Source organism: Aythya fuligula, chromosome 2 (assembly GCF_009819795.1).
Source record: "Aythya fuligula isolate bAytFul2 chromosome 2, bAytFul2.pri, whole genome shotgun sequence".
Classification (NCBI taxonomy): Eukaryota; Metazoa; Chordata; class Aves; order Anseriformes; family Anatidae; genus Aythya; species Aythya fuligula.
The window spans coordinates 7,168,456-7,195,617 of NC_045560.1; the positions used below are offsets into that span (position 1 = coordinate 7,168,456).

Genomic DNA, 27,162 nt, shown 5'->3' on the forward strand with positions numbered 1-27,162 from the left:
AAAGAGAAAATGAGGTAAGGAAAGGAAGAGCAGGATGGCTCTGTGCTTGGTGTGCTGAAGACCTGAATAGGAACTCAGCTGGGACAACTCATAGAGCCCACAATGAAGGAAGATTTCTAAGTTCATGCTTTCCTGATGTACACTCCTTTGTGACTGCAACTGCAGGAAAAAAAAAAAATCATATCTACAAAATTTACAGTCACTTTGCTATAGCATTTCTTACAGTTTTAGCACCAACTGTAAAAAGAAAACATTTTTTTGCAGGATGCTTAATTTCATAGGATAGACTATTTGTTTTTCTTTTCCCCAAAGAACGGATTCTCCACCCTCTGAGCTCTTTACACATTTTGCTGGAGCTGGCAATGTAAAAAGCCCTCAAGGACAGAAGGAAGATCAAATTTTCAGAGATAATCCAGAAAACACTGTCACAGTCACAGTACAGTACTCTGCCTTAAATCCAGCTTGCATGTCCTTCAGTCTCACCCTAGGCTTTGAGCTGAGAGATGCTGAGAGCTGCAAAGATTTGGTACCTTTATTGTTTTTTTCTAGTTAGTGGTGTCATGTAATACTAATAAATTACATTACATTTTTCATCCCGTGGGGATCCAAGCAGCTTTACAAACTGCACATCCAGTCCAGAATTGCTTCACAGATGGACTTAAGTGATGAGACTTTCATTGCCTGTGCTGACTTCCTGGCTTACCTGGGGGAAAACATCAAGGACAAGATATCTGTCATCGAAAACACTAGTCATCTACCCCACACTTTTTGTCTAGCCTCCCATTACAGAGCTCAGGGAAAAGCCAGCATCTCCACTGGGGTATTTGTTCCCATTCCCCTTGTGCAGGGCTCCAGGGAAAGGTTGGACAACTTGCTTATACTTCGGATGGTTCAGCACAGGATGAACGAACCCTGACTTTCACCTCTCCCTCTTTACCGCCTATGAAGTAGGAATAAAATCACTTATTTTCCCATTTCCCTCTATCTAGAAAGTGAAGCATCCCGAGTAGCAACCGCGTCGTACTACAGGCACGTCTACACGGCAATCACGAGTGTGGCTTAACCCAGCTCGGCACCGCACCGACAGCAGTGTAGCCATGACAACACACGGCCTAGCGTAGGCTGCACAATCCCCGCGGGAGGCTGAGTAAATACTCTGGTAATTTAGCTCACTTTGAGCTCCTCGCTCCCGCTGTTGTACGGCTGTCGGGACTGAGCCGGGCTAATTTACGCCCAGCTTCAATCACGCCTTTGCCTGCGGTCTAGACACGCCATGGTCATCCATACAGTGGGTGGCACAGTGAGATCCCAAACTCTGGCATTTCTAAGTGTTATCAAAATGTACATTTTCTTCACCCAGCTTTGGCTGCTGTATAGAAGACACGGTTAACTCTTTGATGGAGTGAGCACCCATTGGAGTCAAATTGAGGGAGCCACCATGTCCAACTGAAAAAGAATTTAACTTTTAAGTTAAACAAAACAAAACAAAAAATAAGAAAATAGGCCTGCTGTATGACCACGGAGAGAACCCAGTTCATTAGAGAAGGGGCATGATCTAAGGGAAACATCCAAGGGTGAGATCCAAGCACCTCACACTGCCAGACCTCCTCACACCCTGGCCACTTGCTAAGGCTGCCTCTAGGGATGTGCTTCAAAAGCATCACAGCTGTGCTCGGAAAAAGGTGTTAGAAGACAAAAATGACCATCTCTGGAAGAAAGATGGAGAGAATATTTGCCCATCTGGAAAATCTTGTGAACAATGAGACTAATGGAACAAGACATAAAAAGGGATTACTCATTCTCACTTGAGATAGCCATCACTGAAAATATTTTTTTGCAGTGGGTCCAGTTTGGAAATAATCTTCATATGGAATGGGAAAGACAGAAATAACACAGAATAAGGTGTTTTTTTTCCTAGTTACTGTACATGCAATACTAAAATTTTAAAGTGGATATCCCCCCAAATAAATTGCAGCCTTTCAAGGGCTGTGGTTTTTATTGGTATGTACTACTTTTTTTCCAGAAATTGTTCCCCATTTAGATCCAGTACAGGGAAAATGCCTTAAAAATGAGCCATGTACACTTCTTTAATAAGTCTAATTTCAACTATCTAACTCCTCGTGCCCATTTGAGCACCACGATTACAATGGACCTGGGTGAACACACTGTGGAGAAAAGACAAGTAAGCACACCTATATTCAGGTAAGTCTTATTTAAAACTTAAACTTGATACATGTATATGCACACACATATGTTGCCAAAAGTTGTTTCTGCTGTATGTATTGTTTTTTAAACCCAGCAGACACTGGTGAGCTGTAACATGCAAACCTGCATTTGGTTTGTCTGGCAGTCTGTACATGAAAATGGTTCAAAAAGCATTTGATCCTGCCTGGAGCGCGTGGGACATGCTTCCAAGCCAGCAGGGTGCTCTGGACACGGTGACAGATGGACAGAGTATGAGCCTGGCATGGGAGAGGCCATTTGAGAAGTGTCGGCTGCTCCAAGACATGTGGCAGACAGTCCCAACCCAGTTTTCACCAAGTATCAAACCTCCCTTTGGAATCACCAAGCCAGGCTCTGCCAGAGGCATCAGGAGAGACTCTGCTTGTGGCTCACCCCATCATGGACACCCATTGTGCCAAGGGGTTTCACCAAAAACCTCCCAAACAAGCACCAAAGCAGGACACAAAAAACTAAGCAAAGACAAAAAAGCCATTTTTTTCTCAAGGTGAATTAAAACAACAAGCAGGAAACTTTGATTCAAAATAACATTTTTTATTCTTGCTTGGCTTTCTATTTTTATACAGAGCAGAATACTACCGAAAGCTAAGTTCATGCAAGTAATATGGCCCTCAAAATATATTGGCTATTTTTCTCATTAAAATGAGAATTTCAATCTATGTGTATTAAATAGCTGTGCAGTTATTAATTAGTATGCCTTTAAGTTTTATTGACATTTACTTTGAGCTCCTTTACCTTTTGCATTAGGATGCAAATTTGCATTAGGATGCAAATTGGGCTGCCCACAAACAGGCATTATAAGCAGCAAAATACCTATTAAAAAAGTGTCTCTTCCATCAGAGGAAGAGGTTAAGTTCATCAAAACATATCAGTTCTAAAAGCAAAAGCATTAGTACCTACAGTGAGAAACAGAAGCAGACTGTCACTGCTGACTGTGCCCTCCAGGGTTCACAAGTGCTAGAGCTCATCTCACAGGGAGTTTTTTTTTCTTTTACTCACATATAACACATGCTCTCATGTAGGAAAACACACGTGGTAAGCATGTATTGAATCATAAAATAGAATCATGGGATGGCTTGGGTTGGAAGGGCCCTTAAAGATCATCTAACTCCATATATTGGGTGTACATATACATGCTAGCAAGCTCTCGGGCTTTTAACTGACAGTTCTCTTAAATGTTGATGATTTCATATTTCTTGGCTCTGAATCAGCTCATCACTGGACCTACATGGGTGGTGAAACATGCCAAAATGGCACAGAGATCTTCTCTTCCTGATGGAAAACCCAGGTCTGTTTACTGCCTGAAGCAGATTGTGGTTACAGGTGATTTCCACCAGCTCTGTGATTTACCTTTAAAGGCTTACAGCAATATTGCTTTTTATTCTCCTAATTTCTTCTTGATGACTGTGATCCTAGTACAAATTCATGTGTTTTTGTTTGTTTGTTTTCAGTGTGCATTTCAAATTGAGGCATTTTTAAAAATAAATATAATTTTTATTCCACTCTCAGCAAACCCTGGACAAAAACAAAGTGCAACAGAGACGTCTCTTGCTGGGTTTCCCACTGCCTCCCTTTCCATCAAGTCGGTGTTTTGAAACACAGGGGGTTGCCCCCACAGCAGCAGGATCTGTTTCATCCTCCTGCCAGTCATTCTCTCTTCTTGCTGATGCTCCTGAACCCCAAACTCCCAATTTTGGCAACTTCAGATTTCTCTCATTTCTGAGATTCCCGACTCTTCCCCCCAAATGGGAATGTAGCTGAGAGTGAAATCTCCTCCTTGAAGCAGACACCCTAATCTCTCCCAGACCCCATGTGCCTGAAACAGCCCAGAACAGCAGCTAAAACACAGAGTCCAATGAACAGAACAGAGAGGAGCTGGCAAAAGACATTGCATCGTATACCGGAATAAATTCCAGCTGCCATTCACCAAACCCCTCCCATCACCCCACTAACAGGGCACCGCGTCTGATGCCAACACAGAGCCAGCCTCATCGTTATCGGACGCTCATTATCTCATGGGCCCATTAATTGCAAAGCAAACTGTGTGAGCTCAGCATTAAGTCTGGCAGCAGAAAGGGAAAAATGCACAAGGAGCACATGAAGCCTGCAGTACTCGTCTTTACCCTGCCATACAGTCAAATATTGCATTACACTGCATTAAAAGAAAGGCAAACAGCAGAATAGGAGTTCCAATCAACCAGCTTACCAAAGCGCTGTGATTTGGGGTTTGCAATGACTAGCCACAGCAATTAGTTGCACAGCAGTTCAGGCTGCTCTGAGATGATCAGTATGAGCAAACAGGCATTGCAGGATGCGGAGACCAGATGGTTTTAGGCTGAAATTAAATAAACACCCCAAAAAGATAATCTCTCTTTCCAAAACACTAAGGAAAAGTTATGCAAGGAAAAAAAAAAATAACCAGTTACATTCTTTAACTAGATAAAAGAACATTTTGTTCAGCCTTGGAATATCTATTGTAATTAAATGCTGTAAAAACAGGACAACAGCCCCGTGCCAGCCATGCATACAAAAGAGACAAAACAAGATGAAAAACAAAATACCCAAGAACCATGCATTTCTTACACAGCCTGAAGAATGCCTGCCTCTCAGCAGAGTCCTGCAGTGCACTCAGGCTTCTCCCCTTAAATGAATGTGAAACCTATTCCCTTTACAAGTCTGGTAGAATAAATGAATAATAATAATAATAAAAAAAAATCAAACCTGAAAAAAAAAAACCAACACAACACCCAGAGAGCAGAGCCACGCGCTGACTTACAGCTCTGAAAAATCCTGCAGTCTGGCTGGAAACGTCCATTGAAGAACTGCACGCAAAGCTTTTCCCTAAAGGCAGGCGCATTTAAAACATTTCAGGCTCTGCTACTGAAGCCGATGCTGCAACAGATGGGGACCAGGGCTGGGTGTGTTCCTCCTTCCCATCGCAGCGCTACGAGGGGCTGGCAGGAGCCGTAGGTAACTCAGGATAACGCAGGCAACAGTTTCCTCCGCCGCTGCCGGCTCCGTGCCAAAAATGCTTTAAAGCATCGCACGATTCGATTACAGGAACCTGCCACATCAACGCTGGCGGGGGCTAGCGGCACGCCGGCCGCGCAGGCAGGTGATGAAGGGCTGCTCTGGGTGCATTAGCTAAATGCCGTGGGTCCGCCAGGGAAGTTGGAGAGTTCAAATAACCGCAGACGTTTTTTAATATCAGAAGGAAAGGGATCCTATTTTCGGCAGCAGAAGTTTCACGTATCTGAGGCCGCATCCGCATCAGCCCCTGCATACTTTGGGGAAGGCAGTGCGGAGCAGCAGGCATGGTATGAAAGGAGTGGCTGCTGTGCTGAACAGCCCTGCTCCCAGCCCCTGCTCCCCAGCCCCTTGATCCCAGCCCCTTGATCCCCCCTCAACCATGAGCCCACTTTGTATCAGTCCAAAAAATCACCTTATTTCTCTCTGCACCCAAGTTCTCCCATTTGCAACATGAGGAAGACTTAACGTGACTTTGCAATTTGCTATAAAGACCTCATCAGGAAAACATGTTGTCAGAGTGCAAAGTACAACATTACCATTAAAAATACAGATAACAGTAGAAATAGTTGAAAATTGAATAGAAAATAGAATAGTTGAATAGGATAGCACGTCACGTGGATGAAAGCACACTCTGCTAGCACAGCAATGCAAACCCTCCAAGCAGGAGATGAGGGACCGTGGGGATTTGAGATTTCTTCTTCAGCAACAATTTTTTGAAAAAAACCCTCTTAATAATACTTCTCAGCTTTGCTTAATCCAGCAAGTAACCTCATAAAGTGTCCTTTGCTGGCAAAGAAATCACCTCCAGACTATGGGGCCACATCCTTGGCCAAGATGCTCCTGAGGTCTGCCACAGATGAGGTCACCCCTGGTAGGCCAACACGAACATCAAGGCAAAAGGCAGAGAGATCCCATCCGCAGCTTCCAGTATTTGAACAAAGGACATCAAAATCCTCCTGCAGTGAACTGACACCTCTCTAGAGAAACAGGTGGCCGAATCCTGAGCCATGAAGCATTGCCAGCCCTTTCTTGGCCATTTCAGAACAACATTTGTGGGGACAGACTGAAATATTCTTTAATATATAGGGCTTGCTTTAATCAATCAGGATTTTGAATTCAGCAGCAGTGAGGTTGTGTTGCTGCCCCTCGTGCATGTCCTGCTGCCTCCCCTTGGCGTGCTGAGTGTGCTCCCACCTGCTAGCACAAGTCCCTTCTGAGCAAAAAGGCTGCAAAGGGTACACACTGTTCACTCACACATGGCAGCTATTCCTTGAACCACTTTAAGACAAGCTCAGTTTCTGCCCTTTTTAATACAGAAGTGAACAAATATTTGGCGTTTAGAAGGTTTCTCCCCAGCTAAATGAATATTTTATGCCTGCAGAATATACAAATAGTTTGGGAAAATAAACAAGCTTCCTTTTACAATTCTGTTTTGGTGGTACCAGAGATATTAGTCAAGCAGCTGGGGCAAGCAAAACATGTTTGTGCCTCCCCCCTGCAGCTGTAGGAGAAAGGACACATCTGAGGCTGCCCTAGAGAGGGCAAAAAAGAGGAATGGGTTTTGCCTTGGAGTAAAAGAGGTCCTCCTTCAAACCAGGCTGAAAAGCAAGGTTCAGCTCAGATGCTTCCATGCACAGGCAACTTAAAAGGATTATTCTGATTAAAGATGAGATGAAATAAAATGGGTATTACAGCCAGGAAAATGTCTCATATCCCTAAATCATTCCTTTCAAATCACTCGTAGGGCTCAGTTTGATGCAGCCAATTTAAAGAAACACCAAGACCTATTAAAGGTTTTTTATTAATTAATCTTCAAAACCAGTTCTGGACACAAAGTCTGAGTTGGCACAAATTCTACCTTGAAAATATGCCTCTTCCTCCCCCACCTTTGGATAAGGAATATGAAGCAAGAGAAACATATTGCACAACTACATCTGAGATAAGCAGAACAGTTAATGGTTTAGATACCATTTCATAAATATTTGCTGAAATAGTTTTTGGATTCTGTCCAGCTTCTGACATCCACGAAAAACATTTAGTGATTTGCCATTTTCTTTCACCCTTCTAGGATGGAAAATAGGCAGGGATTATTATTATGATTATTTCTTACTGTTATTTAATGTCTACTTGCATTTATGTGGCAGGCATCCTGCCAAAGAGCCCCAAGCTATTCTTGAATACACAGGCCTGAGGTGTCAAAATCACGTTTATGTAAATATTTTGTATTCTTTATTAATTAATTAACACTTCTCTTATGACTGCAATATTCCCAGATCAAATACCCATGCTTAGATGTGGCTGGTTAACCAATAACTGAAGATCCAAGAAAAAAAAAAAATAAACTGAGTTTTGAACAAACACCTTGTTTCAAATTGTGATTTCCAGTGCACATGCTCGGATCTGAGAAACCAAAGCTGTATACAGCATCTCGCACAAGATTGTGCAACATGAGAAAGCCACCCAAACAAAGCCATTAAAAGTATTCTAGCAAACATTTTATTGACAAATTCTAGGAGTCTGTAAGCATAGGGATCCAAAATTCCAGCTGTTTCCTTATGCACTAAGGACAATCTATAAACCTCCAGAAAATGTTTTATGTAATCAAGATTCCATTCAAATAGATTTTTCAGTGTTGTTTGATTATTTATTTATTTATTTTAATTCTCAAGTCTTTGCATTTCAAGCTTGTCAGTCATTATTGGTTTTGTAAGTACAAGAGTTGAAAAATGATTTCATTTTTGAGCACTCCTCAAACACTCACAGATCTGGACTGACCGTAAGATTTTCACATCTTTCTTGACAACAAGGTGGGGAAAAAATCACCTAAACCCACTTGTGCCTCCTACAGTGAATCACTCACTTGGGCTCCAAAGATCAAAATACGAGGAAAGCAGATTCATGACTACCCCGGTCTCACCAGCATAAAGCTACGGAGCTCTCTGGCTAACTGAAATGGGGCTGTACCAGCTGTATCTTGTTTTTCCATCTGAAGAGTTTAATGATTCTGGTTTGCAAAAATCCAGAGCCAGATCCTCAATCAGCTTCAGATTCTGTTGCACACAGTTCCTGCACAATTTGCTCACACTGTTCCAAAACACCAATCCTCTTTCTTCTTTTTGGTCCAAGTACAAGCCTAAGATAGCATAAATTTCCAACTGGCAGTACAGCAACCTTCCACAATTCCCTGGAGGAGACTGAAAATGCATTGCCATTGGTTGGTGTTATTTATATGCTGTAATTTTCACAAAGATCTAGTGGTTTTGTAAGTACTACATAAATTAGATGAGTTCATAGGGCCTGCTTCCATGACAATCTCCTTGTTCTAAGCAAGCAGTCCTTTAAAAATCCATCAGGCTACTGTCTGCAGAGATACCCATTGGATACATGGCAACATACAGAGACTGCTGAGGCACACGGTGAGCCAGAACTCTGTGTGGCAGAGCAGGGCATTTGTCCAGTGCATATTTAAGAAACTCTATGTCATATTTTTGCACGGTATGCAGTCACCCTGCAAAATGTTACAAGGAGCAGCAACCGAAAGTGTCACGCAGCACAGATGTGCAGCAGAGCAGCCTGCAGCCAAGAATGCAACACGTCTGGGGGAAGCTTGGGGAAGAGATGCAACTCCTTCCAGGTCTTTAAAAGCCACAGTGGTAGTTGGAAGACCAGGAGAGCCCAAAGGGAAGGTGAAATGGGGAGAGAAAACTCCTGAATAGCACCATAAATTACATCAGTTCTTAGGGGGAAAGCCAATGTAGTCTCAAGAGAAGCTGATGTTTGGTAATGGGCAGCTGTAATCTGCCAGGGCTGGAAAAGGGATCACAAGGAAAAAAAGCATCACACCCCAACAATAAGAGGCAGGGATGAACTGTGGAGTTCATCGCTCAAAATCTGTCAAAACTGAAAATTCAGGGTGGTGGAAATGGAACAAAATGGATAGAAAGAGGAACAGAGACAAATGTCCAATGCAAAACAAGATCTACAGTTCATCCCTTTATCTGTCTCAAGCAATCATTGTTTTTTCTTTGCAGTTTTCATCATGATCTACCAAGCAATGAACCAAACATCTGGAATTTGTAACTCACTGTTGACAAGCCAGAAGCAGAGCATCCATGTAAGAACAATCAAAACCCAGTAAATGTCCATCTCTCCTCTACAAGGAGGTCAGATCGTGCCAGGCCAGGGATGCCCCAACCAGCTAGGTACCAAAAGTGGGGCAGCTGCCTGCAGGTGATGCCCTGCGTGAATTAATGCACCTAGTCCTTCAGTAGGATACAAGTAGTCATTTATGCTCTCTGTATTTACACATACACCAAATCCAAACAATTTTGAAATGATTACATGTTCATACAGAGACAGCTTTGGAGGCTATGGAATAACAGCAGCCTTTCCCACCTCTCTCCCACATCCAGATGGCAGATGGACAGACAGAGCCTTTTTTCTACATGATGGTGGGGAGGAGAAGGCTGGAGGCACTCCTGGCAAGGTGCTGGAGCAGTGCTGTGCTCTGCATGGGGTCAGCAGAGGCCTCTGAGCAACAGGGGAGAAGGATGAGGGTTGTGTTAGGACAGAGGCGAAGAGATATGCCTCAGCTCTGCTGCTGCCTCTGGGTCCCTCTGCCCTTGAGCTGCTTCAGGCTTCTTTTCCCAGCAGGGCTGGGGAAATCAGTGCCCAAGAAGCCTGGGAATGGGTTGGGACAAGGGAGCAGCAAAGAGAAAAAGAGAATTGCAATTAGCTCTGCCTAAAACCAGCCACACCTGTACCGTCCACAGTGTTTTAAGCCTTTGGTGTAGAGCTTGTGCCTGAGCACATAAAATGTTACAGCACATTCACAACTCTCTAGAGAGCACTAATTATTTACCTAAAAGAAAACATCCCACTAGGATACCATCACAGCCCAACTACCCAGGCATTAAGATGCCCTTGCAGAGTGTAAAGCCTGTTTTATTTTCTTTCAACTTCATGACTATTTGTCACGCATTTTAAGGCTCAATTGTGCTGGACACTGAGTTATTTCATCTAAGTTGTCCCCACAGCTCCAGGGCACGGGTAAATCACCCACATATCCCACCCCAGCACAGCCTGGCTAGGGACGGTATGTTCTTCATATTGAGGATTCTGGGTTTTCTAAGGCACTACGTGTGCATGCTGCACGCAAATCTAAAGTATGCAATAAATAGTAACCATTAACTCTGAACTGAAGCAAGGGCCCACCTAGAAAAGGATGAAGCAGCTGCTTACATACCATAATGAGCAGTTAAAATGTCATCAAAGGTTTAGAAGGTGAAGTACAAAGATCTTCACTAGTATCAACTGGCTGCTGCTGCAAAAAAATGGAGGTAACACCACCCTGCAGCGTTTAAAGTAGGTCAGCACTGAGAGAAAATAAGTACTTTTAAATACATCTATTGCAATGCAGACACCTGATAGTCAAAAATTCACCATGAGGAATGTGGGAAATGTATTCGTCATTGTAATGAAAATAAAGTTAACCTGTTTATCCTCTCCTTTTCGTTTACGGAGACCTGGTTTGGTTGAGGGCTGAATATCATAGGTACGAGCAACATGGACGTGTCCCAACTGGTGTGACTACTTCAGGAATAGTTACATCTGCAATATTATGTATTGATATTAATACTAATATTGCCAGAGCTCAGGTGCCTCTTGCCAAAGTCACGTTCCCTCTCCAAGGGGCTGCAACAGGCTGGGAGGCAAAGCCCCACCGCTTTATTGCAACCTCCACTGGCATGGCAGAAACCCCATGGCAAGGAGCCCTGAAGCACATGCCAGTGATGATAAGAGTCCGGTCTTTATTTACTGGGCACAAGTTTGCAAATAGCAATTCTGGATATAGGAAACATTCGGTGAAAGCACAGTTATTTTAAGGAGAAATGATGGATTTCCCCTGTAGGGAATTAGTTGAATAATAAAAAAAAAATAATAATAATAACAGCACACATAGGGTCTAGGTTTTACTTCCCATTTTTACCATGTCAATAATAATTTAAAATAATCTACCCACACCGGAAAGAAAAGTATGTTCTCAAAGTCTCTGACCACAGGCAGCAGCATTTTTAATGCATCTTAGAAACTCAATTTGCCTAAATAAAGGTGAACGTAATTTGTTTTTAAATAACCCAACAAATAAATGACCAATAATATAATAATAATTAAAAATAAATACATACAAGTTCAAGTGATGATTGCAAAAGAAAAGCTTATGTCCATTTCTTTAGCATCATTTTATGTTTTTTTAAGAGGTGAGGTGGCACCGCACATACAAAAGCCGCTAAGGCATACAAAAGAGTCTTTTTCACTCAAGAGATTCATGAAATAATTGAAAAGGTTAAGCCTTTTAAAGGGTGTAACCTTTGCATGCAACAAAGAAAAGGGTGTAAACTGTCACTGGACTCATCTTACTCATACCCAGATCCTGAGTAATAGGATTAATAATGTGTGTGGACATATATACCTATCTGAAAATAGACACACACACAGATAGATATAGATACATACATAAAAGCTAGTGTTGCTTATAAATATTTTTAGGCCTTCCCATCTTCCATGGTCCATACTCGCTTCTACATCTGTATTTTGAGGAGTGAAAGGTGGCTTTGTGTTCAGGGTGGCGGGGTACCCCAGCCCTACTCCCAGGCACATCCTAGATAAACTCTGGCAAACCCCAGAGGACAGAGCCTGCAGAACGCAGAAAGGTCTCTCTTCTCAATCAAATCCTGGCTGGTTTATTTAGGAAGAATTATTTTTATTTTATTTTATTTTATTTTTTTGTACTTTGAACTTTTTCATAATACTGGATGGAAACAGGAATTCTGTTTCTCTTACCTCCCACCCCCTTTGTGCACTTGACACAATATTGGCCTAAACCCACAAAGAAAACAGTAACAACTACAACCCACAAATCCATCATTTGTCAGATTCCTCAGACCAAATTCCTCTTCCACAGACAAGCCCAAAACACTCCAGTCTCAACTGGGGGAGCAGCACAATCCCCAGACGTGCGGCATTCAGCAGTGTGGCCTAGTGCATCATCACTGCACTGACAGGGCTCAGGTCAATAAATATTATTGAACTTCTCAGCCAGTTCAAACCCCATCTTCCTACTGAGGGCAGGGACACACAGTGATATTAATAACCATGCTGTCAGTGTCTTCCTGGGGAGCTGAGTCTACGTGAGGAGAAGAAAAGGTGACAGTAAGACCTTTCAGATTCACAGGGCCAGAGGCTGGCAGAGTGGCAGCAGCATTGCCAGCCAACTGATTTCACAGCCTGGCTGCAAGTTGTCCCTTTGAAAGTCCCTTTTAGCATTCTTTTTCAATATTTATCAGTCATTCACAGTTTACTGCACCAAATTTGGGGCAACTTTATCAGTCTGTGTGAACCAGCAAATAAACCTAAAACTCCTACCATGCTGCCTGGCCCTGTCATTTTCTGCTTCTAAGGTCTTCTGTCTTTCAAGCTTCACCATTTCCAATTTACTATGCAACAGCTACTGCTCATTATCTACAGACAAAATCCAGCCAGCCTACTTGATTATTTTACAGGTATCTTCCTAGCATTTATTTTAATGCTCCCAAGATAGCATTTGTGATTACAAGGTCTGCCAATATTAAAATCAGATCAAGAACGTTTTCATTGAGTTTCTTAGGTTGTAGACATCTGAAATTCATTTCCAACTGCACCTCACCTTACTAAAATCAAGCAGCACAGCTGAAGAGACAGCCCTGGAGAAAACCAGAAGTCAGCAGGGATGCCCCACTTTCATATCCGTCATCACTTCTAACCAAAAACATAACCATGCTGCAAAAATACTCAAGGCTGCAATAGGAATGCTAAATTCTGTCTTATCAATTTGAAAGATGTTTTGATTAACCAGAATTTAACCCAAATTTGACCCAACATACCCCAAACACTTGTGGAAAGAACATTTTCATACCTCAAAACACCATGCTGTTACGTCGTGTCTGTTTTAATCACTAGACTACTGTGCTGTGCTGGATAATATACATCTGAAAACTTGCCGAGCTCACAGAAACCACCCTGCAAGCACCCGGCGGCTTCCCTGCAGCTGTCAGCACTAGATTAGCTTCTGAACAGGAACAAGTCCCATAAACAGCAGGATCATCTGTTTTGAAGGTTGGAGACCGAAATCTTGTTTCTTAGGCAACGTGCCATAATTTAAAGCATAGTCTTATGTGTTTGATAAAATGCCTTTTCTTTCCTTTTTTAGTGTTTATGAGTCCACATAGTTTCCCTGGAGGCTGTTGGTGGCCGCGGGTCGCAGTCCCACTCCCCAGGCTGACTCCCAGCATGGCCCCAGTAAAAACGTGCTTCAGCCTGGCTACACATTTATCAGCAAAAAAACACTTTTTGACACCAGGCTGTGCAGCCACTTTTGCAAAAGGCGGGAGTAAAAACAACGATTCCTTTTTGTTCTTATTGTGGAAAAAATGAAAATTCATTTACCGTTCTCACAGCTTTTCTGTGTATGGGATCTTTTTCCTCTCCCGTCTCATTTCTCCCCTCCCAGTTGTTCTTTATACTGTATGTTGTTCAGACATACTGCCTTTTTACAGAATATTATAAAGTAACAAGTATCATTCAGCGTGATTGTGATACGGTGATGATAACACAGCATTTAAATAGGCAGCATCAGATACCCTAAGGAGGTATTTGGCCAGGACACCCAAAGTAAGAAGACAAACAGCACCTTTGGATCTCAATCAACAAACAGCCAGTGGTTGAGGGCTATGCAAACCACTCCAGAAAGACTTTCAGCCTTGCCCTTTCTCTTGGATACCTCTGCAGTGCTCCTGCCAAAGACAATCCACCCCTACAGTTCATTAAAAGAGTCTGAAGAGAGACTTATTTATTTTAGAATATATTAATTATTGTATGTACATACTGTTAGCAGAACTTTTCTCAAGAATGCACAAGTTCTCAGTTATTTTGGAAGAAAAGAGGAGGAAACACAGCTACAAAATACTTCTGGATTGCTCTCTCCTAGCATTGAAGTGAAACCATTACCAGCGTAGCATAATATACCCATTATAATGTCCTGAAACAAAACAAACATTTCCAACCACGTACAGCTTAAGATATTTGTTTCTCCAGGACCACTGACTTTCGTCTCGATTGCAAAGAAGCCTTTGAAAACAGATTTCCCAATCCCTCAGCCTTCCACTCTAACACACCTGAAATACCAACATTTAACAAATTGCAGGGGGTCCCTGGGGACCTCCAGCTGAAACTCTGCCAGCACACTGGCATGTGTAATAAGCTGTCTTCCACTTCAGCTACAGCTTTTATGCAGGGTTTTTCTCTACAGGATTAACTCTTTAGTGTTAGAGCTTGGTCACCTCTCTTTAGACCAGAACAGATTTCTACTGAAATTTCATCAGCAGACACAGTTGCTAGGAGAGGAATATGAGAAATACCTTTAACTTGAACTTTGCAACATAATCCTTCATTGCTTTTGGAAGCTAGACTGTGAAGTCAGATTTGTAATTGTGTAGTGCAGTGATGGCATCTCAAGCAATGGTATATATTGAGTTATTTCCATTTTCTCTAGGGCAGGAGTTATGGAAGCAGAAAGGAACTGGGAGAAGAAAGCTGAACCCTTAGAACTGCCTGCAGTATGCCATTTCAAATCGAAGTCACGAATGGAAGTGACCACTGAGTAGGACTACATTTAAATTTAAAATGGAGCTTAATACTGTGCTTATTTTTAGGCAAGAATAAGAAGCATTCCCTTCATCTTCTGTATGAACTTAATCCTAACCAGCATCCAGTCCAAAGTGATCCAGGGCAACTTCTAACATTTACAGGAGCACAGGATGGTGCTATATGGCCATCTACAGGAATTCAGAAGTTTATTGGTTTTCCCCAATACCACGGAGTTATTTCCAGCATATTTCTTTCCCCAGGGCCATGTCAAACATATCTTCCAGTCCATTATAATTCAGGTATCATGTCAGACTCTAAATTACATCCCAGCTGAAAACCAGCCAAACCAATAATCCCCAAATCTCCAGTCTTTACTTATCTGTGATAACCTTAGCTGTGGTCTTCCAAGCCAAGGATTGCCCAGACAAGTGATACAAAGCCATCCAAGGAAAACTGGACACCAGCAACATCTGTTAAGTTATTATGGGTCTAACCTTCTTCCTGTATGCATTCCTCATTTCAATTTTACAAAAATAAAGATGCTTATCTAGCTTAGTGCTAGAATTTGAGGTTTGCCTACTGAAAGGACAAAAGTAATGGTTGTGCATGGGCTGTATATTGGCTTACTGGGAGAAGGAGAGGCAATTCACATGCTCAAGGTTAAAACAAATGGAGAGCTTTGGGACAGGAAGAATTTCCTCTTCTTCCTTCCCTACTGCCCCAGTGTGAAAGTGCTTTGTTTGGTTGTTTGTTTTTCATCTTTTTATGTGTGGTCCCTTTTCAAAGGCCACCTGGGAAATTTATCTAGCAAATTCTTCCTGCCAGGAAAGCAAATTTCAAAATAAAAAGCTGGTAGTACACTTAGCTACTCCAGCCCCTTGCCTGTAGCATATTATCGTTGTGGTGCTTTTTTTTTTTTTTGTGTGTGTGTGTGATGGGTCTAAGCTTTGTTATTGGAAGCTGTGAACTGGTGTGTGTGTCTCTGTGTGTAGGGTGTAATCAATGTACTATGAATCCTTGTAGTGTGAAGCCTTTGAGATGGCCAGTAACAATGCTGCCAGATGAGCGCCTCGAAAGAAAGAAAGAACTTGAGTCATTCATATCGAACAAAAAGCAAGCACAGCACTTTCGGGACATACCTTCAAGTTTCTCTCTCACATACATACATGCCACAAAATACTCATTGGCAACAAGTGGCATTGCACTCAGATCTTTTTAAGAAACTCGATTTATTGTTGCAAGCAACCACCAGCTCAGCTCGTTCCTCCAGATGTAACCGCAAACATTCAGCTGCTTAAACTAAGCTTTCGTGCCAAATTCATTTCTTTTTTCATAGAGGAAATGAGGTAGCAGGACAATACAGAACAGTCCATAGCGATCTTTCCCCAGCACTGAAGTTCTTCAGTTTATAAAATTCGCAGAGGCAGATCCTGCATCAGCTGCACAGAATGCTGCAGAGCAAGTCAGCAGCTCTAATACCTTACAAAACTAGATTTAAAGTCATAAACTTGATATATGGCTTCAGATACAGCCACATATTCAAAACTGCGATTGCATCTGAATCAACTATTTGGCAATTCCTATTTTAACAACCTGTTTTAAGTTGCCTTTAAGCCTTGCCAAACTGTAATGAGAAAGAACAGAAGTTTTTCAAAGCCGCATCTGCCTCAAACAGGAACTGGCTACGAAAGCTTCAGCCAAAATATTTCAGCCATTTCTCAAAAGTGTTGCAGAAAATGGCATTTTTTCAATAGCAAAGACTATTTAATGCTGACTTTTAGAGGGAAATTTCTGGCATCTTGGTTTGGATCAAAGAGTTCCAATTTAGCAGGGCAGACAGTGCATCAGTCAAACATTTCTGTTCTTACAAAAATGCACCTGAATGTGGCTACTTTATACAGGGACATTGACAGTTACTCTGGGTAAGCTCTCACAGTAATAGGACTGGCAGTGGGAACAGGACAACTGGCATCCTCTAAAGAAGAAAGGAGAAGGAGCTTGGGAGAGAATTCGGCCAGACAGCTAATAGGCAGCAACAGTGTTTGGAAATATCTCAAAAGGAGCAGAGGTAGAGGACAAAATCAAAGACTTGCTGGGCAAGGGGATTGAAATTGAGTTCAGACATCCACAAAATGGAAACCGGGATTAAGAAACAGTCATAAGGTAGAGTCAGTGCAGAGAGGGGGACAGGATGAAGTCCTGTCCTCCCACAGGATGGGAGGGAGACGGCTCTGCAGTCAATGGGCAGAAGAGACTGTTCAGTATTACCGCCTCCAAAATACTTAAAGAAAATTGATTCCTTTTGGGGAAATACAGATACAACTTTGGATTATTTGACATTATGGGCAGGAGTCACCTCAACTCAAACTTAGGTGTCTCAACAGAAGTGCATACATGTAACCTCGTGCTTAAACTCATAGGATAATAAATTAATATTAAGGGTGGCATTCAGCTGCCAAAGCAGAGATCCCCATTGTCCTCAAAGGCAAGAGACATCAAAGCACAGGGCTGGCAGATCTGCCACAGCATCTCCACATGACCTGTGCTCCACAGGAGAATACTTCACCAATTTGCCTGGCATCCTTTTTGCAGGAAATATGCTCTTCTTTGTGACTGGCATACCCTCTCCCAAGAGCAGACGAAAACTGGTAGCACTGCCTGGTGTCAGTAGAGGTGCCAGCAAAGAAGCTGAAGGCCTGGGAGGACACCTTAGCACAACTCAAATGCTATATTACAGACATACACATGGGCAGCTGAACCAACAGCTGTATCTTAATAGATCTGTAGAAAAGAAAGGAATTTAAGTTGGACAGGCTACTTATATCCAAACAATTCCTAACATTGAAGGCCTTGAATTTGTAACCTTACCAATATTCTTTCAACACTTCTTGGGTGGGTATGCTTATATAAAGTCTTTATACATTAATTTGGACTGAGATAGTCCAAAACACCTAATGAAATGAATACAAATCCTCTTTGATTCATAATAGTCAATAAAACAGCACCATGCATACATAACACTCAGCATGTTCTTTGCTGATAGGTACCTTTGCCAATTAAAGCAACCCCAGTGCTGGTTTTCTCAACCACCCAAGACAAATAAGGTTAAACAAATTATTTTGGAAAGCCAATAGCAAGGCAAGATCTCCCGCTGAGAGAAAGGCCAGTCTAGTTTGATTTCTCTGCCTCCTGCCTCTATGTGCTTGAGAAATTCAAACTCAAGGCAAACTCTGTATGTAACTTGTGAAGACCAAAGAGGAAGCTCAAAGCCCTGTGAAAAGGTTAGTGAAGAGAATAACTGGAAACACGGAACGACAACAACAAAAAAAAAGCAACCCAAACACATATATGTTTCATACTCTGTTAACCATGGGTATTTTTGTTTGAAATCTCAAACACAAGATCAAGCAATTCAGGCCCCAAGCCTGATATGGATATTTGGCAATCACCAATCTGTGTGCAAAAGAATAAAGAAAATGCTGCTCTTTGTACTTCTGTTATAGCTGTTTACTTTCTGGCAAGAGTTTGCAGTTCCTGAGATCTTATAATACTTTCTGTAACCACAGAGCTGCAAAGGTTTGAGAGCTCTACCAGACCTTGGGCCAACAGTTCAACAAACTACAAAAGAAAAGCTCAGATCTTCAAAGAGAAAGAGGAAGGAAATCAACTGTCAGCTAAAAAAAAAATAAATAAATAAAAAATAAAAAGAAAATAAAAAAAAAATAAAAGAAAATAAAAGAAAAGATGATTTATCGCTCACCAGTTTACTTTGGAGAAGAAAAAAAAAAAGGAAGAAAAATAAGATCCTGTGAGACTAATCATGAAAGGGAACAGAAGCTTTAATTTTCCCCTTGCAAGGAGAAACGGTATCTTTTTCAGCAGAGATGGGCTATGGGGACCTTCACTGAGCTACTGAAGGGCAGTCAGTCTCAGTCCCTCTCCTGCCCGGTGACCAACACATCGGCAGCCCCATCACACCATGCAGGACGTATGGATGTGCTTCTTTGCATGATCAGACATATCACGATCACACAGCAAGCACCAAGATGACTTTCCCCACAGCCAGGTGACCTGACACACATCTGCACCAAAGAAGCCCTTAGAAAACACAGCAGGGGCAAGTGAAATGTTCCGGCAGACTGTATCCAGCTGTATTTTTGCCATCCCGGGCCTTAACCGTAGAAAATACTTGATATATTTAATATTGGTGTTCTACCCAAAGCTGGAATAAACCATGCAGTTCAGAAAAGAAGCAGCTAAATATCTTCAATAAGAAAGAGCTATGGCTCACGCATGCTCATTAGTCAACTTTAAGAGAAAAAATATCCTCAGATTTAGTTTATTCTACATATCCTGATGAGAATACAGTGGTCATGTCTGCCATTTCATGGACAGCAGGTACAGATTTCTGCTCTTACCAGCTCACTGGGTTTGCTCAGGTATTAAAGAACTGGAATTTGGCTACAAAAATCTGGGCTACTATGAAACAAATAACAAATTAATATTATTACACAGTATGGAATCTGTTTCTTCAGTTCCTTGTAACATTAGGAAAAAAAAAAATACAAAAAACATTTGGGTTGCTACATACCAAAATGGTTAAATTAATTCTGGGATGTAAATAAAGCTTTTATCACACATACAAAAAGGTTAAATCAAAGCCATCTCACCAACTTCTGCATTTCAGGCTTGATTTTTTTTAATTGTTCAAGATTTCAATAAGAAGTTCATAGCTCCAAGCCAAATCACCTAAATGGGACTGTACAGATGCTCTTGGGAAACAAAACCAACCAAACAAACAAAAAAAGACAAAAAAAAAAAAAAAATATCCCTAATACAATGCCAGTGTGTGATCCCAAAGCTGTACTACCATCTAATATATTTCAACTGATTTTGATATTTTGCTATTTCTTCTGACCAAAACTGTGTAATTTTTTGCTTTCACTGAAGAAACACAAGATGGAGAAACAGCCAACAACAGAGAGAAACATGGGGCCCTGAACACACATCAGGAAATCAGCTTTAAACTTCCATCCCCCCCTACTGATTTCAATTGCCTTATAAATCTCTCATGGTTCTTACAAACTTTTAAAAGGTGTATTATAAGAACTCTATTTTTTCTCATATTTCGCAGTTATTTAAGAAATTCTATTGTCAGTTTGGGAACATGTCTGCTTTTCCATGTTAATTTATTAGCAAGCACATATTTTTTCCCCACAGTCAAAAAGCTGATGTGTCTGAGTAATATCAAACAGGATTATTTTTCAGACATGAAAATAAGTTATTATGTCAGTGATGCCATCCTTCCCTTCACCTGTAGCAAATGTGTAAACTGGCTTCAGCTGGTTATGATGTACTGTGGTGGAATAAATCATGTAATCTTAGGGAGTTCTTCATTTTGTTTGGTTAAGGTATTGATACCTTAAGGTATTGCTAATTCTGGCAATAACACATTTATCTCCTTTTCTCATTATCATCTTTCTGCTCTCGTTTCTGTCCTTTCATAATTTTGTTATGCCAACTAAACCACATATAAAATGCAAGGTCTTTAACTTTCATCCTTATTAGACATCTGAAAATGCATCTATTCCAACACGATTACACCCTTTCTCCGTCTCACTGTAGTTATAGTGTAGAAGGTCAGGTCATAGAAGAAAAATTTGCATTAGGTCCTTGAGGGCCTGAAAGTTGGGATTATCCTACTTAATCTCAATTTTTCTCATTTTCTGCTTCTGATGCCTCTGCTAAAAATTCAGACTCACACATCTCTCCTCCTAGAGGACTGTGAGGTGAGAACATGATCACCCCAAATGTGCTGCTTCCCTGACACAGGCCAATCAAAATAAAAGCTTGGAAGATAATTACAAACTGGCCCGGCATACAAGCAAGATCTCACAAAGAGAGGCATTCCCAAACAAGCACCATGGCCCAAGCTGTCTCCTAGACAGCTTGACTGACCTACGGAAAATCTGGAAGGACACTAGAATAACTCCTCAGGACTTCAGGGAGTGTCAGAGTGTTTCGAGGCTATTGCCCTGGGATGCATGGCCAATTCCACATTTTCTTCTGCATCCTGACAAAAAACAACACCATGAGTGGAATCGGCCCTGCACAAAGAGGTATTCCCATTCACCAGTCTGAAGGAAACCAGCAGAGCAAAACCTCTCAGAGATAACCAAATTTATCATTGGCTTCAAGATACACAGGTCTCCGAAATACCCGTCTCTTGGCTGCTGTTTAACCCAAACACCTCAGTTAAAATGCATATGACAAAAACAAGGCAAAATCCCTTATCTTATTAAAATTAAGATCCATAAAAACAATCTGAGCCAAGAGAGACACTTTGTACACCCACATAGTACTTTATGGGCATTGCTGTGGGCCAGAAGTTGAGCAGCTGAACTTTGTGCTAAGTATTGACTAAGGATATTTTTTGTTATAACTACAAGATGAAACAACGATCTACAACTGACTTTATTTTTCTAAGTAGGAATATTGCAAAAGTACAAGAAAATGAAATCGCAATTGACAGTCCACATAGAATTCAGTATGTTTCACTTAGATCTAAGAGCACTCTAATTACTGAAATATATACATATATATTATGTTTGCCAAGGAGCTATCATGAACTCAGCCCATAGTAACTACTGTTTCAGTTAAAAGATGCAGGCTTAGTTTAGAGAAAACAAATTAATGTTATACCACATGACAAAGGTCTTCAGCTTTGCCAATGAAAGAGTCAAATCAACCCAAAATGAACAGCAGACTTTCCAATGACTGATGACTCTCAAATACTGTTAACAAATATCATACATTAACACTAATAGCAGTTAAGAACTGAGATCTATGAGTATTTGTGATCACAGGTAGCAATATATTCCATAAAAATAAAGAAATATTTAGATCAATTATAGCAACTAACAGGGAACAAACATACTACCTTCCTGAAGTACTTCAACACCCTAAAATGATAATTTAATTCTTCTTGTTGCCTGTCCTACATGGTTGTAATCTTGTTTGAGCAGCAGCAAAATAATGCCCCTTTCAAGTCAAAAATGTCTAAACTCTGAAGGCAAGGCAGCCCAGTAGGCAACCCCCTGGTGCTGGGAGCAGAAAGAAATTCCAAAGCCAAAATGCTGCTCACAAGTTTGAAAATAAAGTTAGGAATTTCCCCCAGAAAAGCTCTGCAGCAAAGTGGCCTGGCTGAACTGCCGGCTGCCAGGGAAACTGGATGGCTCTTCAAGGGGCAAGGCATTCACCTGCTGCCAAGGAGTGACAGGTCGGCTCCTATTCCTGCTCTGCCAGCAGGCTGAAGTAGCTTTTGCAACACACAGGGCACATTAGCATGAAAAAAGGAGTGCAACAAATCAAAAAATGTTATGAAGATGAAGGCAGAAAGTAGTCGCAAATAAGGATTTCCCGGGCTGCAACTGATTTGTGGGTTGTTTTTCAATGACTCTGGGCTTATAAGGTTGTTACTATAAATATATTCATTAAGGCACTGCAAATATTAGGTGAAGCTGTTCACCTGGTATTTGTTTTTGTGGAATCCCCTAAGATACTCACAGGCCAAACCTTAACATCAAAGTTCAGAGGAACACAGATCAGCTCAATACGGAGGGGAGTTCACAACAATAACGTGCAAATAAAACTTCTCATGCCTTAAGAGCTTTACAAACATGTTCTAATTCATCTCCACAAAAGCTCTATTAAGGAGATAAGGACAAATTATCCTCCTTTTTAGAAATGAAGAAAAGAAAACAAAGTCAGCAATTTACCCAGAGTCACTGAGGGAGCAAGCGGGAGCTAATGGGGGTTTGATCGTCAGCCATGCACCAGCCCGCACATGTCCCTCGCATCCGTGCGGGCACCAGTCCTCACCACAGCTCCTCGATCTGTGGCAAGGATCCTAGACCTCGTTGCAAGGTTCCTGTGTCAATACCATCAGTTAACGTTTCAACAGAAAGACAAGGGAATGCTTTCTAATGAAGCAGTTCGGCAACGAGATGAATTAAGCGCCGATCCTCCTTGCAGGCTTGGCACATAAGTCTCATTAAAGTTAACAACAGATACGAGGCTCATGTGCAAGCGAAAGAGATTAGGGCCTTAAATCCAGACAACATTGGGATTACTGAATTTTTCACTTCAGCAGCTTCTTTGCTGCCCACGCGGATGCTGCTTTCGGAAGGTTATTTCTACTTGCATTCCTCATCACTGCAATTGCTCTTAGATGCAAATATTTTGTGTTTGGGGCTGCCTTTGTGAGGAGGGTGGGTGACTTTTATAAAAAAATGGTAGCACCTGGATAATTGGGAAGGTGAGCATTAGGTACTGTTACGGAATTAAGGACTTCAAACAGAGATATATGCAAAGCTCATAGATCAGTGAAGAATGCCCAGAGGGATGAAGATGTACTTTAGGAAGATGTCTTTATTTCCTTGCTCAGTGTGGTAAAAGTCACCTAATCTGGGGTAAGGCATCTTTCTTCTAAAGCAGCAGGACTACATTTTCAGAGGAAGGATAACTCAGCAATTCTCATCTCACACACACAAACACATAAGATAAACTAGTGTTCAGACTAGCAGCCAGACATCGTGTTAGCTTTTTGACCAAAACTAGACAAAACCAGTCCAGGCCAGGGCTACCCAGTGCTCTCATCTCCACCACCCACCAGAGACACTGTGGATGATGCTCTTCAGTTTTATTTCCCTATCCTGGGACCCTTCAGGCCACAAATCAACAGGCAAGACCGTCTTTTCAAGATCCTTACTCTGTTTACCTGGACCCAGTAAAAGCTTATAAATGGCATGCACATACACCACAAGAAGAAAAAAATTAGTTAAGAAAACAGTTTACATGCAGGTGCTGCAAGATGTCAGAGCGGACATAATTTAGAGAACATTTCTAGAGGTGTATAAACATGACAAAACCATCTTAAATGTGCAATAATACAAAGCTTGGTCTTTTTACAGCACAGACAGAAAAAAGAATTTTTCTAAGATGCTTCTGAAACACGCTTGTAGCGAAAGCAAGTAGCAGCCTGCTCTCTGAGCTGCCATCTGAAGAAGTGCTTTCCACTCCTCAAATAACAGCCATGCTTCACTGTTGTGACCACCGGGATCTGCAGAGGAAATCTCTAACTCTGTTTTTCCCCCATTTGTATGCAGGAAGTAAACAAATGAACCCAATGTAAATAATAAATATTACTGCATTGTAGTTTCTATCTCTGGCTGGTACTTTTCATCATTGAAATGTGGGAGTTACAGAGCAGGAGGCACAACCTTATTCTATAATCCCAATTTATTTTCAGGGGATCAGTGAATTACTGCAGCTACCCAGATGAGAATAAGACAAATATCTTACATGGGTTCATCAGGAATAAATCACAAACAGCAGATACAATACATCTTCAATTCTGTAAAGCTTCTTACATCGTCCCACAGGACACTCTCATAACCAGGTTGGGGAAATAAGGTATGGATAAAATCTCAGTGATACTGTGAATTGAAAGAGAAACTGGTATCAGTGATGGCTTGCCACTAAGCTAGGAAGACTTCCATATTACATTACTGTTGGCCTGTTTGTAGGGAGTGTTTTTATTTGTTACCTGCATAACAGATTAGAGACTATACTCCATAATTACAAAATAATTTCATTTACATTGCATGACATTTCTGGGCTTTCTTGGGGACTGCAAGAGTAACCAGTATGTTCTGGCAAATTAGTGAAATAATCCTCATCCATGAAACAAAACACTACAAAGTACCGTAGAAAGGAGGAAGGAAATGCCTAAATATGAAGTAAGGAACAGCCAGCTATTGGCAGGGCTGCTAAAATGGGTGACTACTTGAGGATGAGTCAGTGACAAGAAACTGCTGGAAAAAAAAAAAAGAAAAAAGAAAAAGAAGGAAAAATGTCACAAAGGTGTGGTAGGAGAGCTGTCAGACAGCATTAGGGGCAATTTTTCTACTTTGTAAGACACTTGAAACCCCTGCCATGTATTGTTTGTCCAAAGCTTTTTCAAAACATAGTGCTCCTAAACAGAACAGTCAGAGAATATTAAGAAATTAATCAGCTGTGGTCTATGTGTTGACTAGGAAAGAGACAACAAGAAAGAACAAGTCTGTAGTTGTCACAAGGATGTCAACTAGTCTCCATGGCCACTGAGCCAAGGACAAAAATAAATAAACTTAGGTTGCAGGAGAGATTTAGATTGGGCACAAGAAATAACTTTCTGTCAAAATAATGGTGACAAAGTTTAAGAGACTACTGTGGGACGCTGCAGCACCTGCTGCTTTGGAAGGTGGCACTGAATGGTTTAGCTAGAGGTGGCTTGATCTCATCAGCTTTGGAGGCTGGGTCTGGGTTTTGTAAGGTCCCACATGCTCCACTTTAATATGAGGGGTGGCTCTCAGCTCCTGGATGAGGGATGCAATAGGGTCAGCTCCTCTGTGCATCTGGACTCAGCAGAGGCAGATCTTCAGCCTGGATCAGGATGAGAGCTGGTTGTGGGAGCACCATGTGCTGCACAAGCAGCCATCCCTTCTTTTCCATCGGTCCTGCTGGCTCTGTGTGACCTCAGTCCAGCCCAGCTACAGCTACCCAGCTTTAGTGCAAGAGGCTGCACTGAATGATCCTCTGACATCTAAAATGGGCCAATGCTTCTAAGAAGTGTGTCACGTGGAGATGTGGCTTAAGAGCTTGGCTTTGATTTCATAAAGGCTGAATCCATTCATTCCAATTGTTTTCTCTCACAACAATATAATTATGAGCTGTCTGATGATCCACAACAGGAATTAAATACCATAAAAAACAAACAAACAAAAAAATCAGACCTTGCTTCTTTCATCACCCATCACAAATGGAAATAAAAATATAGATTAGAGTAGTCCTGGTCTTAAGTGCCTTTACTAGCTAGCTCACATGCTATAGTCTTCAATATATTCTTGCAATCATAATATTTGTAATATTTTTTTCCCACTATCATTCACTTCTTACATAAGGGTCAAAAGCAAAACCTATGGTTTTCAACAAATTACATATGTACCCTACAAAATAACCCCTGAAGTACACGAATAAACACACAGATACTGATACCCATTCTTGGTTGTTCCTTCTATCTAAATTAATGGAGTCACCTCCATTAATTTTCCCTGTGCACCTTTAAACCAGATGGTGCACAGTGGGTTTCAGCCAGTCCTCCAGTCCTGGTGAATGGGCAAGTTTCTTTAGGTGCCAAACTGTCTCCCAAGTCCTCATTTGCACAGTACCCTCTGTCCTTCAGTCCCAGACACTTTTATTTTGGTAGAAACCGCACACCTCCCCTTCAACAAAAACAAGGGCTCACTTTGGTGAAAGTGAGCTCCAGAAAAAGTACAAAAGTTTAACTAACAAACAGGTCAAGTAGATTTCCTGATCAGGTCTTTTTCTTATTCTTTGTTTACATTGCAAAATGCTCCAGCCAGGCTAAAATCCCACCCAAGCTGTTCACCAAACACTTTAGCCACATCTCAGCATTCTTGCAAAATACCTGAGCACGTTCCATTTCGTTTATGGTAAGAACACAGCACAAGGACTACCCATAAAGTCAATCACAGATTCAGGAGGAAAGAAAAAGTGTCTCAATTCATAAAGGCTCCTCTCCCAACACACCCTTCTGCAACCAGCTCCATGACCCGTGAGAAGATGAAGGCTGGAGTTTGGGAGAGGTGAACTGGTTGTCACTGTACTGTCACAATATGTCACACCACTGCCCTCATTTGCTCTGCTGCCTCTGGATTTTTCCTCGTGGGACAGAGGCATGTGTAATGCTGGTGCTGGGTGGATAACACAGAGCAGAAACACTGAGGAAAGCCCTGCTCCACCACAGTGGGCTTCCTGGGATAACATTCACATTATATATAGGTGCTGGAAGTGCAAGGGTGAACTATGGCCCTGTCCCAGTAAAACAATTAATAATTAAGCAAGTTTTGGAGTTTCACTGCACTAAAACATTGGTCTGATTAGTGTCAAAACAATAAGCACAATTTATATATATAAATATATTTATATGTATTATGGGTGCAGAAATGAGGAAAGAGAATTCAAAGCATCCAAAGCTTTAAAATTTTAATTTCAACACAGTTCTTTGTTCCTATTGCTTTTATCTGGAGAAACACAGGCATGGTACAGTGCCTAACCAGCCACGCAGTGACACATCCAACCTAC

At 41.5% G+C, this 27,162-nt stretch overlaps 1 protein-coding gene across 3 annotated transcripts in view; it reads right to left on the reverse strand.

Annotated features, from left to right (window-relative positions):
• The window catches only part of PRKAG2 (protein kinase AMP-activated non-catalytic subunit gamma 2), a 209,317-nt gene that overhangs the window by 151,431 nt on the left and 30,724 nt on the right, over positions 1-27,162 (reverse strand). The window contains exon 1 of one of the 3 annotated variants that reach the window (XM_032180955.1): positions 5,018-5,152. The exons of 1 other annotated variant lie outside the window; for it this stretch is intronic. In XM_032180955.1, coding sequence (XP_032036846.1) covers positions 5,018-5,098 — 81 coding nt within the window. In that variant the 5' untranslated portion in view covers positions 5,099-5,152. Of the gene's footprint in view, positions 1-4,447; positions 4,493-5,017; positions 5,153-27,162 lie in introns of those variants that run through there. One more of the 3 variants, XM_032180956.1, reaches the window with a different exon arrangement.